Raw genomic sequence first — 17,089 nt, forward strand, 5'->3', positions numbered from 1 at the left:
TAAGGAGTCAGCTCCGAGTGGCAGGAAGAGGCATTACCTCTTAGCCATGCTCTTCGGACAGCCATTGATCTGCGTTATCCACTCAACTCTTTCCATTCATCTCTATATTTAAATGTCTATGTAAGTGAATCACCAGGGAAACAAGAAATTGAGAGAATTTACACCTGGCTGTGTTTCAGAATGTATTGGTAAATCAGCCTGATAGGAAATTAATACTCTCTTTAGAATAAAGGGTTGCTAGATAATAGTAATGATTTTCTCTCTTGTCCAGAGGATTATTTATGCTGTTGAAAACACTGATCTCTCTTTTACTGAAGGTCTTTGCTGGCTCCTGCCATTGTTGCCCGAAGGAAACATGACTGTTTCCATTTTCAGATACTCTTTTGTCTTATGACTCTCATGTATGTCCCCTTTCTCCCCCAGCACTTCACATGCTGAACCCCTGTGACCTTGTGAAGGTCAGTTTATTCCTGATATCACCCTGGCAGAGGAAACTCAGGGCATCGTGGGGACACTTAGAGGGAATAATCAGGGTGAGTGGGCTACAAATGACATTTTATCTGCTCCACAGAGAGGTCACAAATTTTTATGGCACAACTAAATCATGTTCTTTCCCAGAGCAAAAATCCAGGGACCAAATTTCAGCTCTTTTCTAATCATGTGGAATATCTTGAAGGGAAACCTTGATTATTTTCTGTGAATTCCTCCACTTATTTATAGCTGCCTATAATATAGATGAAAACAATGGCACTATTGTGGATGTCTTTATTATAAATAAGTAAAAACGCAAGCCAAATTTAGACACAATTTTAGCTATTCCGCTTTCATCCTTGCATAAAATTTCCATCTACCCAAAGGAAAAAAAAAACCCACTTTGATGAGGAACATGTATGTTTGCACTGAAAGATTGTCACAAATCTTCTCAGTACAACAAATCTTCATAGGGACTGCTCCATATATTTCTCTAAAAGAAGATCAGCTCAAAAAAAAGCATAAAATGGAATAAAGGGAAGCTTAAGGTTGTTAAAGTACTTAGGCCAATAACTATCTGCTTGTGATTTTTTCAGCATTCAAATACCATGAAAATAAAATATGTGCAATATTTGCATTTGTTACATAGTGATATTTTTATCTTTGGATCTTGGTAATATGAGAATTGATATCTTAATTTACAATCACCAGAAACTCCCTCTATAAAAATATAACTACAGGCTGTGCAGTTGTTATATATAGGTTAATCTATCTATATATATATATATGATATATCACATTACTGAGACATTGCATGGAAAGAATCAGGATGTTTCAGCCTTCTTAACAGTGCTCAGATGTTGTAAGGGTACCTGCATCTGGCACAGGATGAGTCAGATCCTGCCTGTGCCCATCTCTTCAAAAAGCTCCAACCAAAGTCAGGGGGACATTTGCCTGAATCACAAAGCAAGGTCAGACTTTAGGTTATCTAGGAATTTTACAGGCCCAGACTCATTTCCTCCAGGATCCAAACTGCCTGATTAAAAGTATCAGCTGGGAATGTCGAGTCTGAGCTCTGTTCCCTCATCTGTTACATCCCCTGTGATCAAGGCATGGACAATCCCATTAGCAGCAGCCTCCACGCAGCACCCAGAGCAAGGGGCCTTCATTAGGCTCGACAGTGAGGTGTTTCAGCCTCCTCAGGGCAAAGCTGATGACAAAGATTTTGCACTGGGGGTTCTGCACTTGCTCCACAGTTTGCAAGATGATTTAACACTGTTGTTGTTGGCTGGAGAGCAAAAGATGACAATTCTCCCATTATGCTCATAGTAAATTAGAAGTTAGCCAGCAAGGAAATAGATAGGCCTAGGGAGAAGAACGCCTGTTCAAGGAACAGACTTATGCAGAGAATGACTTGGACATGTATCGGAGTAAGAGCTCAGTAATATTTCATTGGAACTCTTTCTTCAGAAATAGGAAAGGTTGTTGAACAAAGTGCTCTGAAAAGACTCCTGCTGACACTGGAGGAAATTTTACCCAGAATCAAAGTCTTAGCAGCAGAAGGGAGAAGACTGTCCTGCCTAACCTCTGCATGACGGATACTCACACGGATGAGAGAAATTCTATGTCTTTGGCTGACTTGAGTAGAATGTGAAATATCTCATTTTTCAGAACATTTTTCTCGTTCAGATCATTTGAAATGATCAAAGAAGGGAGGCTCTGAATGCGTGAAGGGAACTGGAGATTTAACAGTGAACTTTTTTATCTTGAATCTGAGCAGTTGAAAGCAGCTTCAGCTGACCCAGAATACTCTATTTAACTTTGTTTTTCCACCACCCATGTAGGACAGCAGGAATCCTTGGAAAGGCCCTAGAGCAGCTGTCCTGCCAAAGAGGGAGAAGTGCTGTAAGATGATCAGGTATTGGACAAGGGCTTGTCCCAATGTGCTGATAGTGAAAGAATATCAAAGCAATCTCTGTGCTTCCTTTAAAGGGTGGGTCGCTGCTGCTACTTTCTGCTACTACTTTTGCTTCATTCCTACAGGCAAGTGAACTTGATGGTAGAAGATTCTATATGCAGACACACCACATCTTTTTAACTGTGTTTGCACATGTGAAGCACTGTAGTCCTCTCCATGCATCCCCTGGCAGCCCAGCATGGATGGACTTCTCCATCCATGGCTTTCAGCTCTTCCCATATTTCTTTGGATTTTCATAATTGTAAATACACACAAGCACATATATAAACTAATATTAGTAGCCTGAATTGTCTGAAAAAATTACTTCAGCTCATCATTCTAGGAATGTCCAGCCTAGCTGCACAGAAGTCTGTTACATGAATTACAATTTACCCTCCCCAGGTCTATATGTAAGCTCTCAAATTCCAAACAGCTCATCAAATTCTTCAAAATGACCTGTGCAACTCGCTGAAGCCACACGGGTTTCCCACTGAACACACTGACTGAAAAGGTAGTGCTGAGGAAAACATTTATTTCCCATTCTATAATATTTCTCTGGACTATAATTTGTTTTAAAAATTACAATACTTGAAACAACTTTACATCTTCTTCCTCATCGCTATCAGTTACATTGATGATGTAAGTGCTGGAGGGAGTAGATGGGGAGGATGGCAAAACTTCCTCTACCACTTCAACATCCAGCTGTGGCAGGGGGCTCAGAGACCGCTCCTTGGTGCAGCTGCTCTGACAGGGCACCACTTCAGGGCTCTCACAGATGCGCTGGTCCCCGTGCATACTTTCTTCTGAGTATCTCCTAAATGGATAGTCTTCACTCACGGCTGAAAATATCACCTCCTGTCTTTGGTTCCTGTGTTCATAAAAGCTGAAGCACTGAGGCACTGAGTTGGAGAAATTCCCGTAGCCAAATGAAGGTCTGAGTGAGAATGTGCTGCAATGAAAGAGATTCAAAGTTGGCTTTCAGAAGTGCAGACTGCCTGGGCTGCAGAATGACACTGATGTTCTGGGTTGGTAAGCTTATCCTGTTGATTCAAACTTTAAAACCATGCCTAATTTAAGCACTATGGCCATAACAAGAATCGTCCAGATTCCATATGAGGCATAAGCCTCATTTCAACCTCATATACACATCAGGTTTCTTTGAGAACAAACATAAACCCCACTGTTTTTATCAATAAAATAATATCATTAATAAAGCAGCATCTGATCACCTTGCAGTGAGTTAACCAACATACTCAGAATAGTAAAACACACGTTTGCACTCTCAGTGCAACTCAGAAATCATGATCCTTGTGTACAAGAAATGAGTTTAGAGGACAGTGAACTTATAACACTCCTCTTTCTCAGAGGCCTCACAAAACCATCTAATTTCAGAGACCAAGGCCTGAGCAAAGCTCATTTTTAGCAATTTTGGGAATATGTGTCCTGTGTTTCTTTAAAGGACCTCAAAAAATAGGAATGTCTTGTGTTGCACTCATCGAGATTTCAGAAATATTAGCAGTTATGGCAGCTGCAATCATAGGACCCAGGAGACATCTCACACATCTACTTTAATTCTATCTGACCATTTTCAAAATATATATACACTATCCCTAGCTAATGCCTTTCTGTCAAAATCAACTGCACTTAAATACATAAAGTGGAAAGGAGATACTTCTCTTTCCTGTGGTCTTGGGAGTGCCAATTACTGCAACAGTATTATGGAGATTCAATAACAGGGCATATATTAAGAGCAGCCTGAGGCCAGCAGGTCCCACCACACAGGAGCTACAGGAAGGTAAGAACTCCTTTCCTTCTGAATGCTCCATCTGCTTTCTGCAAGTCAAAAGACTCTCTGCCTTTTAGCATTTGTTCTTACTGGTGTTGAAATGAAGGGTTTCATTACCTTGGGGGGAAACAGCGAGGTCCAGGTACAAAGGAAGGGTGGCAAAATGGAAACTGAGGAGGTCCTCCAAAAAGATTGGCTGGTTGAACGATGGGAGCAGACACATAGGTAGGTGTGGGAATAAAAGGGGTAACTTGAGGAAGAGGTATTGCTCTAGGAAAAATAGGAATCCCTGGGGTGTCACTATTAGAGACAGAAAATCTGCCATTGGTGGTGGTGATGTTACTTGGGTTTCTGCTGAAACTCTCAGCGAAAACAGGTGCAGGTCTCTTCAGAGAGAAATTGAGCCCAGATGATACAAAAGCTTCTGTCTGAGCAGATTTAGCAAAGTGCTGTGCTGAAATTACAGGGCGCAGGGGCAGGGTTGGAACTGGAACAGCCACTGACGTGGTGCTTGCACCAGTGGTCTGGAAAAGAGTCACTGGACGAGTATGTTGACTGGAAGAAGCTGGCAGATGAATAACAGGAGATTCACCTTTAGAAGACAAAACAGTTATTTATCAGACATGAATACAGCAAGAGTTTTTATAAACAGCAGTGTAGCAAACCACACTAGAGCCTGAATCGTTTTCCCCCAACCACTTCCCTGGAACTCACAGTCATTGCACTACATGGCCTACATGTGTCCTGACACACAAGTTTGAAGCCCGCATGTTCAAGCTTCCTTTCACAGAAACCCAAGTAAAGAAGGAATTGGCTAGTGAGTGATGGGACTGTGGGGCTGCTGAGGGCTGTGTCTTGTCCTAATAAGGCCACAGAATGGGTTGGAGTGTGCTTGCAATGCCTGAAGCTCAGAAGACTTCACAAGTCTACTGAGTTGGAATGAGCCAAATTTATAACAAATCTGCCTGTTGAGAAGCAGAACCAACAATTAAAACACCCTAATACCCTATATGTTTTCTTCTTTCACCAGTGAATGTACCCACTAGAAATTTCACTTTGAAATGTTTTGCAGAGCACAAACTTCAATGTACGGTTTTAAATCCCACCTCATGTCAACAGGGCTGCCTTTATAGGGAAAGATTTCAAAACACATTGAATGAGTGTTTTCAAACATCACTAACTCAGAACTTCGCGAGAACAAAGCTGAGTGTTCTCTTTTAAAAATCTCCAAATATTACCACACAGCATGAACAGGCATTTCATTTTCTTGTCTCCTTGTAAAGAGAGCAGTCCTTGTCAGGATGCTTAAAGAGGAAAATGCCACTGCCTGGATTAAGCTATTTGCTGTTGAAATCCACTATCCACGGACTGACAGAGCCAGAGCTCTGTCACTACATGCCCTTGTAAATACAAACTCTTACTACAACAGGTAAATTCTGAATTTTTTAAATAAGTCACTACTGAAAACTCACAGACTGGATGTCCAATACTGTTCTTAACATTGGGGCTGGCAAAAGAGTAAACAGGTGATGGGAAGGGACGAGGGCCAGCTGGGCTTGTAGCGATGGTACTCTGAGAAGTGCCAGAAAATACAGCAGAGCGAGATGGTGGGAAACACTTCTTTTTGTTCGGCTGATAAACCCAACCTGTCAGAGACGAAAAAAGATGCAGACACCCAATATTTTAGATGGTTTCATTATTTATCTGAAGCTATGGTATCTGTAATTCTGAAGTATCTCATAAAACTAGTCCAAAACTTGCTCCCGCAGTCAATGGCAATACTCCATTTTTTTTCAGTCAGCTGGCAAATGGGGAAATTTACGCAAGATGAAAATAAAATAGACATATTTCGGCATTGTTTCTATATTACCAAGTAGTAACTGCTCGTGAGACAAAGAAATACAGAGAAGTGGGGAGGGACGTTTATGACAGATTAGTCAGATCTTGTTTACTAGGATTAGCCATAATCATGAACTAGCAGGATTATGACAACAGAGAAAGGATCATGACACCCAGTATCCCAAAAGCTTTTAAAAAGTACTTATACTTTAGAGTACTTATGTTCTGTTCTATTGAACTGTGTGTTACGGAGAAACTAATTTGTTAGGGGTACAAATTTTTAACCCTTTTGACAAAAGGCTGAGAAACAACATCTTCCACACCATTATTTGAGAACCCCAAGTCTACACATTGGAGAATCCCACAGAATACAATGCCATTTGTGCTTCCTGTGGCATTTCCCTTTCCTGCTTTTAAGGAACGGATGCATATGTCACCACAGGCCACCTGGGCAGCTTTTTCTGGAGCATGGAAAACGATGCAGCAGGCCATGTTCACAACAAACTCACTATCTGCCCACTAGACTACTAAAGCATTCAGAAGAGTTGCTAGAGTTGTGGTGGTTTAAGCACCATTTGGTGCTTAAATGCTTTGGATACTTTAAAAAAATCTATACAGTTTCAGGCACACAAAAGGACTGTGTACTTGAAATATTTGTAATTTTTTTCCATCTCTATTACTTGCTCTAATGTAAGAGATGCATTTTTCAAAAAGCCTTGCACTTCTAAAGCGTTCAGGTAAATAAATAAAATGTTTACCAGGAAACTCCTCCCTGTGCCTCAGTTTTATTTTGTTAGCTTCCTCATAATACGGCTGCTTCTGCTCTTCAGTCAGTTTGCTCCACTCCAAACCAAGCTGAACACTGATTTCTGCATTATTGGCACCTGGATTAGCTTTTGCTACAGCAGCTCGATGGATCCTGGCCCACACCATAAATGCATTCATTGGACGCTTTACACGGCCACTTTTGGTCTTGCTAAATGGAGTATCTGGCATACCTGTGCAACAAGGCAAGGAAAGAAGATCATCTTTCAGGGAATACAGCACTACAGGTTATATTAATTAGTAGATCCAAAGGATATTTGGCAACAGATTCACTAGAGCTTTGGAACAGATGAAACTTGGTGCACATTTGGAGAGCAGTTCCTAAAAAATAACTGAGGCTTAGGGATCATCCTCCACTAACCTTCACTGGGTCACTGCATAAGGAATCATTTACCTGGCTTTTGTTACATATTATTTATTAAAACAAAACAAAACAAACAAAAAAAGCCCCAAACCAAACAAAAAAACAAACAAAAAAATCAACCAAACAAAACAAACACACAAAAAAAACCCCAAGAAACATAGGACTGTTAATACACTAGTTTGGATTTCATTTGGCTGGATTGTTATCACCACCAGAACTCTGTAACCAAAGCCCTAAGGATGCAGGGACCAGATCTAAGGATGGTAGGGCTGTTCAGTCCCACACCTGTGCAATCCCTGCCTTCTCAGCTGAGGTTGTTGTTGTTGTTCCAGGTTTCTGGTTGGATTTTGTTGCATTTTTTCTTTTCTCAGATTTGGACACTCATTTTGTTGGAGGAACCTGTGTTCCCAAATGACTGTTACATGATACATGGCTTTGACTCTTTGTAAACACAGGCATCCCCCAGATTTCTCAGAGGTGTATGAATGCTTCGTACCTTTAAAAATCAACCAGATTCCTTATCTTAAACCTGCAATCACAATTCAACGTAATTCCAAACACTGTTCTAAGGGGTTTCATGTAGCCAGGGAGCAGGTAGACAAAACTGCATTGATTTTAACAAACCACTACAGAACTCTGTGCTCCCGCACGTTAATGTCTTATGCTCTGTAAGAGAGTTGTGCTAACTCCAGCCTATCCAAAGGGATAGTTCTCTAATATGACCTTTCCAATTGTGTTCTCCTTCCTGATAACCTGTCACCTCATGTGTCACTAACTGGACCCTTGCAAGCTCTCTGACCGTAATACCTGAATCGGAGGGCAGGACAGTGAGGGGAATGTTTTTCGTTTCAATCTTTGGAGGCTGCACTAAAGGCTGCAATTGAAGTGGCACTTGTTTTACCGGCACACGGATCAGCTGTGAGGGCCGAGGACCTTGGATCTGTACGTGGGACCTGGAAGGTAAGGGGTGAAACACAACCGGGATGTTCTGATCTTCAGGAGGGCACCCACGCTTCTCACACTGCTGGACCTCGCGGTCATCGGGGCTGGCTGGACCAGGTCTGCACATGGATCCAGCTGGGGAATCGCTCTTCTCCACCTTCACTGGGCGCGCCTCAAAGGCCACGTTGGGGGGCTCCACTCTGACAGCAGCTCTTCTCCAGGGCTGACTCCCATTCCCACCGTGCCCCAGCATCTTCTCGTTCTGGCTGTCACCGCTGCCCCTTTCGCGGTCCTCCTCTCTCCGGATGGCTCCGCGGGCCTCCTTTCCAACGGTCCCCGCAGCCGGGAAGCGCGTGCCCTCCTCCCGCACTCCTGCGCTGTGCCCGGGGCGATCCTGCGGCTGGAGCTCCTTCACTTTGACGTGCAGCCCCCCGAGGGAACCCACGACTTCCCTGTGCCTGGGGGGCGACTTGTGAGGGGCCCGGGTGCGGAGGCGGCAGTGCCGGGCGGTCCTGCGCTCCATCCCGCTGCCGTTCCTCGCCCGCCGCCGTTGCGCCAACGCTCCCCGCGGCCCCGCGCCGGGGGCGCGCACCGGCCCCTCACCCCGCGGCCGCCGTTGGGTCCGCACCGACCCCGCATCCCGAGAGCGCCGGCGGAGTCGCACCGACCCCCCATCCCTTGCCCGCCGGTGCCGCCGCACCGACCACCCGTCCCCCGCGGCCGCCCCGGGCACCGCTGTCGGAGCCGCCCCGCGCCCGCCCCGCGCCCGCCCCGCGCTCCGCCCTCCGCCGCCACCACCGAGCGCTCCTCCGGGCCGCGCAGAAGGGCTCGGGGCCGCTCTCTCCGGCGGCGCTTTCCGGTTCCGTGCCGGCCATGCTGCGCTGCTGCCGGGCGGCCGCGGCCATCGCGGCGGGCGGCGGGCGCGGAACCGGCTCCCCGGGCGGGCGGCGCGGCCTCGCCATGGCCAAGAGCAAGTTCGAGTACGTGCGGGACTTCGAGGCGGACGACACCTGCCTACCCGACTGCTGGATAGTGGTGCGGCTGGACGGCCGCAATTTCCACAGGTGAGGGGCAGTCCGGGGACGCGGGGGGTGCGGGCTGGGAGCGCCGGGCCGAAAAGAGGGTCCTGGGTGATGCTCTGCGTTGCGCTGGACTGTTTCTGCATGACCCGTGTGAAATCTAATTCTAGTCATTCTTCTCATATGCAACACCTTAAAAACGGATCACAAACGTCGTATCTTCTCTAGTAACTGATTATATTAATTCCCCATCATTCCCCGTTATATGCGTCTTGGATACAACTCTGAAAATAAAGCAGGCTTTTTTTTAAGTAGTCGCTTAGATTTGGTCCGTAGTCTTTCTCACACTCTTTTCTGTGTTTTCTGTAGGCCATAGTAATAACCTTTATAATACGATGTTTTGGATGCTTGTCCCGCAGGTGCGGGAGTTACAGATCCTCCTTTCCTCCCCAGTCCCAATGAACCTTCACTGGGTCTCTCCAGGGCACAGAATTACGAATGCGGTTTTGTTTTCATGTGGCCGGGTGGTAGGGGAATGGTGTCCCAGTGCCTTGAGCGTGTTGGGAAGGGACAGCAGTTGTTACAGGAGCGTGCGTTGGTGTTTGCAGTCAGTGTCTGTGTGGTGTTCACCTTCCCTTGGGATAAATAGAACACAGTTCCCTCAGCTCGTAGATGACACAGATTCTTGCTGGGATTTGATCTTTGGTTCTGGTAAAACTTTGATAAGTTAGTTGATAATGTTGCCTGTATTGGACTGAGTTTCCTAGGTGCCCTAGGATAAAAGGAGTTTACAGAAAGTAGTATTTGTCAGCCTTTTTCAAGCAAAATGCATAAACCAGCTGTTTTAAAGGACTGGTTAGGGTGAGATACTGATGGGAAAGCGAATGGGTTATCCAGCGTATATCTAAAGAGGATTTTTGTTTGGTTTTTTTCCATACTTGGGGGGAATTCTCTGTCAATATTTACAAGGTGCTGGAAATCAATATTCACAGAAAGAAAACATGAGGAAAATGAATGGGTTAGCATTTTATACCTTTTAAAGGGATTCTTATTTCAACCATTTTTGCTTTGAAGGTTTTCTGAGCAGCATGAGTTCAAGAAGCCAAATGATGACCGTGCCCTGCAGCTGATGACCAGGTGTGCCCAGACAGTGATGCAAGAACTGGAGGATATTGCTATTGCTTATGGACAGAGTGATGAATATAGTTTTGTCTTCAAAAAGAAGACCAGGTGGTTTAAAAGAAGAGCAAGGTAACAGCTGCTTTGATACTGAAGTGAACTTGTTTTTAACACCTCTCTCCAGACCTGTAGTTCTTTGATTTGCCTTTACTTACACACAGGGGTTAGGAGGTGAGCTGGTGCTCACACTGCAGTTAGTTCAGGTTCTTCTTGTGAACTCTTTGCATATGATCTTCCAGGAAAATACGTTCAGTAATACAGAGCTTTAAAAACAAAGTTTGATAAAACAAACTTTATAAATAAACATTGTTAGAACAAACATTATATTAACAAAATGTTACATTTTCCAAACGCTTTTGCTTGATTCTCAGAACTTCTGATGTTCAAAAGACTCTGTGCCATTGCTGATCTGTTGGGCCATTATTTAAGAAATGCTGCTCTCCACCAGAATTATCACTACTAATACCTCAGATATATAACCATACTGATGTACTTCTTTCTTTTTTTTCTCTCATTCCGTGTTTGCAAGTAAGTTCATGACTCACGTGGTCTCCCAGTTTGCCTCAAGTTATGTTTTCTACTGGAAGGATTACTTTAAGGACCAGCAACTTCTGTACCCACCAGGATTTGATGGACGAATTGTGTTGTATCCCAGCAACCAGAACTTGAAGGACTATCTCAGCTGGAGGCAAGCAGATTGTAAGTGTGTCTAGAAAACAGAGATTCGTGCAGTTGAGTTCTCTAGAAATGCCTTTACTGCCAGTGTATTTGTATATATAGCTGTCAGTGAAAGAACAGCAGGTAGGGTAGTAGTTTTAAATAAATAAGCAATTTTAGAATTGTTTGGGGCTTTGTATGGCTACAGAAATGTTGGCTGAAATTCTGAGTCTTAAGCTACAACTACATTTATTGCCTCCTGCGGTTGGCATTGCCTGCTGCGGTTTCAGCATTGGAAATATTATAACTATTAATGGAATTAATTTATTCATTTTTATGTTTCAAGTTGGTTTAGCCAAGGTAATCTTTTGTAATGAAGAGATGTGAATGTTTAAATTCACACCGGGTACTAATCAAAAGTGTTGTATATTCTATGCTAGAACAGAGCATTGGGTTTACACTCTAGGCTTTTGTCAGTACGTAACCCCTGTTGCTCAAATGAAGATAATTCACATTACACATAAACATCTTTCACCCCCTGCTCTTCCCTTTTCAGAGTTACAATGAAATCTGTCTATTCTAGCCATTCTTCTGATATGCAGTACCTTAAAAGTGGGTCACAAACTTTGTGTCTTCTCTAGCCACTGATTATATTAATTCCCCATTATTCTTGGCTGTATCTTGGGTACAACCCTGGAAATAAAGCTGGTTTTTTTTAAGTAGTCACTTAAATTTGGCAAATAATCTTTCTCATGCTGTTCTGTATGTTTTCTGTAGGCCATATTAATAACCTTTATAATACAGTGTTTTGGATGCTTGTACAGAGAAGTGGTTTGACACCAGTGGAAGCACAGGACAGGCTCCGGGTAAGAGTCTCCTGAGGTCAAGTTTTTTTCCAGCTACAAATTAAATCATAAGATTTGTAAAGTGTCTTGCCTGCCCAGCAGCCCTGGCTGGCTTGTCTGTAATAATTTTGTGAGTGTAGATTCAAACATCTTGAATTGCACAGATGTTAGTATCATTAGCAAAGAATGTATTTTTGGTCAACTATTAACAGGATTTTAAGTTCTTAATTAGCAAGTTCAGAAATCTTAGAAGTGTCATGAAATGTTCAGTATCCAAATGTACAAGGTACAACTGCTGAATTCAGCTACTGTTGATTCCCAGCCCCTTTTGTTGTGTTTTGTCTCCTTGTGTAGACTTCAGAAAATTATTTCTGTTTTATCCTGGAGTCCGTTGACTTTCTTCTATTTGTCTTGAAAATGTAATAAAAAACTTCTCAGTTTTAATACTTGTTTGGCAATTGGAATTAATTCCTCTGTTGAGAGAAGTAATTGAACCTTGTGACTTAAAGGTGAAAAACCTGCACAAATGTCAGTCTTTCAATATTCACCCATCTTCTACCCTAGAGATTCAATGTTTTGGTTATTATCTATAAGAGTATTTTTCTTTTCGTTTCTTCTCAGGGAACTTTGGCTGGAGATAAGAATGAAATCTTATTTTCTGAATTCAACATCAACTACAACAATGAACCTTTGATGTATAGAAAAGGAACTGTCTTAATATGGCAGAAGGTAAAAAACTATTACCACTAGCCTCTTGCTCATGTTTTAAATAGTTACACTGTGGCAGACAGGCTACACTGTAAAATCACCAGATGTATCTCAAATGGTTGTCTAGGTATAAATACTAACTAACTAACCATATTTGCCATGTAATGATGTGTAAGATGACTAATTGTTTTGGAGATGTCTTTGAGATATCTGTTTCCAGGAACATAATATAAAAATTAGTCTGTGAAGTCTGGCTTAGATACAAATTATGACCAACTAGATAAAACATGTATCGACAGATGACAATATGTATATTGTCTGGGCCTGTGCCAGGCCCTTCCCAGAATTAGGTCCCAAGTGTATCCATGGCAAAGGAATTACAACCTTTTGTTCAATAATGTAGCTCAGTTCATAGTACACTTAGTCCTTTTCTGCTTTAAAAGTAACTTGGAAATGTTCATCATTCTAGGATGATCCAGAATTAGTGGAAAAAATTCCTGTCCTGTGTTTTTTTATGAGATGAAACCCCAGAAAATCATAAATGCTTATGGCCTTAGTGTCCTTCTGTGCTAGGAGACCTTATCTAGAAATAGTGTTCCATCTGTCTATACTAAGAGTTCTCCATAACTTGCTCAGCCTTTTGTCTTCTATACATAAAAAAAATGTAATCCTTTTTTATTTAAATTTTGGCTAACAATTTTTAGTTCATTTGAACTAACTAGAGCAGACAGATGCTCCCACCTGGAAATACAGTCCACTTGTTCCTTAGACATATTTTTCCTTGGTAATTGTAGACATTAGCAAGGTTTCCTCTTTGCTTTATGTAGCTCCAAAGTACATATTGTGCTTCATTCAAGATTACTTGAATCCTTAGTAATGTGAATTTGCAGGTAATTTCTTTAGGCCATGTGATGATGATGGGCAGCAACTGCTCACTGTTAAGTCTTTGAATTGAGAACAGACTCTGTTTCAAAAGATGCTACGTTCAGACTCTGGTATGATAAAGGGTTGATAGTTGTTTTTGTTGTGCCTTTGTTTCTTGTCCATTTGTGAATCCCCTCTGGAGTCTTATATGTCTGCTAATGTGTCAGCTGTATTTTCAGGTTAATGAAATCATCACAAAGAAAATAAAGCTGCCAAAGGAAGCAGAAGAAAAGGAAGTGGAAGTGACCCGAACTAAGACTAAAGTTGTTCCTCTGCACTGTGATATCATTGGGGACCAGTTCTGGGAGGAATATCCTGAGATTCTGGCTGAGGATCGTTGATACCTCTGACAAGTAAATTGGTAGTTTACATTTTGCTCTGCTTGGGTTGTTGGCCACTGAGTAATACGGATGGTGGCTGGCAGAGTTTAACCTGTAACCCTCTTCAGCAGCTCCATTGGTTTTATTACTGTTGTTGCCTAAAAAGAAGACACTGGTGTGTTGTCTGGCATACAAGGATATGCCCATATGGAGAGCTAAAATCATATTATATTTTGAATGTTAAGAACTTGTCATAAGTTAAGACTGCTCCTTCCTTGTACACGTGTATTTGTAGAAAAAGTGTATAGAAATTCCCTGCATTTCTGTACCATTTAACGTGTGAGGTATTTTACTGAACTGCTGAACCATAAAAAAGCTTGCATATTTGAACAGAAAATTATTAATTTTATTTTTGTTTCAGCTGAGTTGGACCAGAATACTCAATTGGCATATAGTATTTCAATTCAAGGCCAGTGTGTTTGGTCAGATGAGTGACACACCATTCAACTGCCTAATGTCTGATTCTTACTGAAAGGAAATGGAGCAGCTCAACAGTTTCCTGACAGATCTTAAAAGTTTTTGTCAAATGTACAGGATTTTTATACTTGTAAAAATTAAAAATAATAATAATACCTTCTCTGGTATGGTTTATCATGTGGCCTTCCTCATTCCTGGGATTTTTACTAGTAAGTGGTGGAAGTTCCAAAAAGTGAAGTTAATAAAGATACTGTACAGACTGGAATTCTCTTAGGACAGGGATAGAGTTTTCTCACTTTCCATGGCCTGGGAAGTCACCTGTCTCCTACTGGGCAGGAGTGGCAGTAGCAACACAGGGGAACATTCCTGGTGCCTGCAAAGAGGGAGCCAATATCAACTTGTACTGCTGTTTTCTGATTTTCCTGGGAATGACACAGACATAGCAGTGCTGACAATCCGTGTTAGTTAGAGGGAAGAGAGAGGAATGTGTGTTGTCTGGTTAATGCACAGGTTTGTTCTGGTTTAACTATCAGTTAAGACCCTTTGTCAAAATAGTTAAATCATACAATCTCTCAGAGCAGAAAAAATTCTGCTAATGGATAGGGGCTTGGAACTTGAGAGAAATAACCTATTTCAGTGTAGAAACACAGCTATAATGACATAATAGGTATTTATAAGGCTATTACTACTTCTAACCATGCTGTTTTCAAAAACATGGTTCTGGAACAGTAACTGAGCCAGTTGTTACTAAGGGAGAGATAGTCAGCAGTTGGGACTGGCCATAAAAATGGAAAGAAAGGATCAAATGTGATTGAGAAGGTCATTCAGTACAGAGTTCATTTCCCATGAATTCACTTATCAATCTACTCTGTTTCCCCCTCCTGCAGGAAGAACTTGCACATTTAAGGCAATGTGCCTTTTGGTGGTCTTTTTTTAAAAACATGAGCCAGGTACTGATGTAAACTACTACTTTGTAGCTTCTTCCTGAGATTAAACAATGAGCCTGTGTGTTTATAATAGCACAGGGCTTCCCCTTCTGCTGCTCTGTGCTAATACTGAGCAGTTAAGAACATGCACTGAGAAGAATGTATTTTGCTTTTAGTTTGTAGAACAGGCCACAAAATTCTTAGGAAGAGGATGTGAGTGACTGTGAGATAAAGATTCTGAATGAATCATTCTACCAGTCATTTACCCCAAGAACTTTTTATCTGTCTGCTGGTTTTTTTGTCTTGTAACACAAATGTAACTTACTTGACTTTGAAATGCCATTTGTTACTGTCTGGTGCCTGACTTTGGACGTTACATACAAAGCAGCTGTTCCAGAACTGTTAACACTTTGGATTTACTCAGACTAAAGATGAAAAAAAAAAATTTGGCAACCATGATTCATGCTTAGAAAGTATTATGTAGGTTTTTTATCTTAAATATTATGGCCACCTTATGCATTATACAACATATCTATGTATGTACCTTGTATGTGTGTATAAAAAATGGGTCTGTATAAGTTCTTATCCTCAGAGTGTTTTCTAATTAACTCATCCTTACAATAATATGGAATAAGCCAACAAGTGCAGACTTTGTAACCGAGATATGGATTGTCTGTACAACCATGGCCTTTAATTTGTATTAATATAAATTCTAGAGAAAGAAACTCTCTGTGGCATCCTCATGCATAAAGTCATAGATATGACTTAATAGCTGTAGGGGAAAATAAATACTCCCAAGTTTCAAGCAGCAGCCCGGTGTTGGTGACACACACAGATTGACCTGTGCCTGTTCTTCCATGTATTGCTGTAGCTTAGAAGTCCTGTACTGTGACCCAGTGAAGAAAGAGGGGTTTTCTGTGCAGTTGGGGAATGACCTGTGACTGATGTATTGCTGTAACAGGCGGCGTTAAATGTACGGGAACCCATTATGAAACATTAATGGAGGTGGTGAATCATTACAGTAAAACCTCTCTGCAGCATTAATGGTGTTTCCTCGCTGTTCCTCAGAGAAGTGGTTCTGTGCTGTAGATCCTTTTATGGGTTAAAATGCAAATTATATTGCAACCACACGTTGCCCAAGTGCCATTTCATTGCCTGAGGCAGATGGGATTTGGTGCCCAGTCGAGGGAGCACCCCCAGAACCGCTGAGGGGCTCCAGGGTGGGCTGCAAGGGAAGGGTTGAACCAGGGGGTCTGAGTGAAGATGACAGAATCACAGAATTATTAGGCTTGGAAGCAACCTCTGGAGATCATCCAGTCCACTCCCACTGCCAAGGCAGGGTCATCTGGAGCAGGTGACACAAGAATGAATGCATCTAGGTGGGTTTGGAATGTCTCCAAAGAGGGAGACTCCATGCCCTCCCTGGGCAGCTGTTCCAGTGCTCTGCACCTTTCCTTTGACACCCTGAGAGACTCCCCCCTCAGTCTTCTCTAGGCCCAGCTCCTGCAGTCTCTCCTCATCAGAGAGATGCTCCAGACCCCTCACTAGCTTCATGGCCTCTGCTGGACCCTCTCCAGTAGCTCCTTTTCTTTCTTGCACTATTGCCAAAACTAACCCCCAGAACTGCTCCTCCCCTTGACCCGCCTCCCGTTTGGAGTCAGCAGTCCTTTACGGTGGTCGCTCTTTAGTCTTCTTCACACTGCCCTTTTCTTGAACTCTTACTTTTGGCACATCGTCAAGCCCTCTAGAATCAGTGTCCCTTTGAAACAGCGTGCGACCACGAGGACAGTTTTGACTAGTTTGCAAGCTTCGTGTTCCTTTTACCACTTCCACTTCCCAGAAGAAAGATA

At 42.5% G+C, this 17,089-nt stretch overlaps 2 protein-coding genes across 6 annotated transcripts; one reads left to right on the forward strand and one right to left on the reverse strand.

The window, feature by feature from the left end:
• Window positions 1-2,940: 2,940 nt before the first annotated feature.
• SOX30 (SRY-box transcription factor 30) lies at window positions 2,941-8,730 on the reverse strand. The gene is made up of 5 exons (XM_027718675.2): window positions 8,050-8,730; window positions 6,812-7,051; window positions 5,687-5,860; window positions 4,332-4,806; window positions 2,941-3,377 (listed from the first exon to the last, which is right to left on the reverse strand). Exons 1-5 carry the CDS (start codon window positions 8,705-8,707, stop codon window positions 3,008-3,010), a joined length of 1,917 nt encoding a protein of 638 aa, XP_027574476.1. The 5' UTR covers window positions 8,708-8,730; the 3' UTR covers window positions 2,941-3,007.
• A 199-nt stretch (window positions 8,731-8,929) lies between these two features.
• On the forward strand, window positions 8,930-16,283 carry THG1L (tRNA-histidine guanylyltransferase 1 like). 5 transcript variants are annotated; one of them, XM_039385258.1, is made up of 7 exons: window positions 8,930-9,248; window positions 10,278-10,454; window positions 10,912-11,081; window positions 11,817-11,905; window positions 12,506-12,613; window positions 13,684-13,877; window positions 14,258-16,283. In XM_039385258.1, exons 1-6 carry the CDS (start codon window positions 9,058-9,060, stop codon window positions 13,855-13,857), a joined length of 909 nt encoding a protein of 302 aa, XP_039241192.1. In that variant the 5' UTR covers window positions 8,930-9,057; the 3' UTR covers window positions 13,858-13,877; window positions 14,258-16,283. The 5 variants fall into 5 exon arrangements, with proteins under 5 accessions (XP_039241192.1, XP_027574478.1, XP_027574477.1 ...); XM_027718677.2 differs by having other exon boundaries at window positions 13,684-13,869; XM_027718676.2 differs by having other exon boundaries at window positions 13,684-16,283.
• Window positions 16,284-17,089: the final 806 nt, after the last annotated feature.

Source organism: Pipra filicauda, unplaced genomic scaffold, assembly GCF_003945595.2.
Source record: "Pipra filicauda isolate LSUMZ 115617 unplaced genomic scaffold, ASM394559v2 scaffold3_size10097308_pilon, whole genome shotgun sequence".
Classification (NCBI taxonomy): Eukaryota; Metazoa; Chordata; class Aves; order Passeriformes; family Pipridae; genus Pipra; species Pipra filicauda.

Excerpts from the sequence above, each read along its gene's own strand:
- SOX30 (XM_027718675.2), bottom strand. The coding sequence starts at position 8,707 with ATGGAGCGCAGGACCGCCCGGCACTGCCGCCTCCGCACCCGGGCCCCT. Across the intron at positions 5,861-6,811 it reads GCACAGGGAGGAGTTTCCTG|GTTGGGTTTATCAGCCGAAC; the intron begins GTAAACATTTTA and ends CGTCTCTGACAG. Across the intron at positions 4,807-5,686 it reads CAGTATTGGACATCCAGTCT|GTGAATCTCCTGTTATTCAT; the intron begins GTGAGTTTTCAG and ends TGTCTTCTAAAG.
- THG1L (XM_027718676.2), top strand. The coding sequence starts at position 9,058 with ATGCTGCGCTGCTGCCGGGCGGCCGCGGCCATCGCGGCGGGCGGCGGG. Across the intron at positions 11,906-12,505 it reads AAGCACAGGACAGGCTCCGG|GGAACTTTGGCTGGAGATAA; the intron begins GTAAGAGTCTCC and ends GTTTCTTCTCAG. Across the intron at positions 12,614-13,683 it reads CTGTCTTAATATGGCAGAAG|CTGTATTTTCAGGTTAATGA; the intron begins GTAAAAAACTAT and ends CTAATGTGTCAG.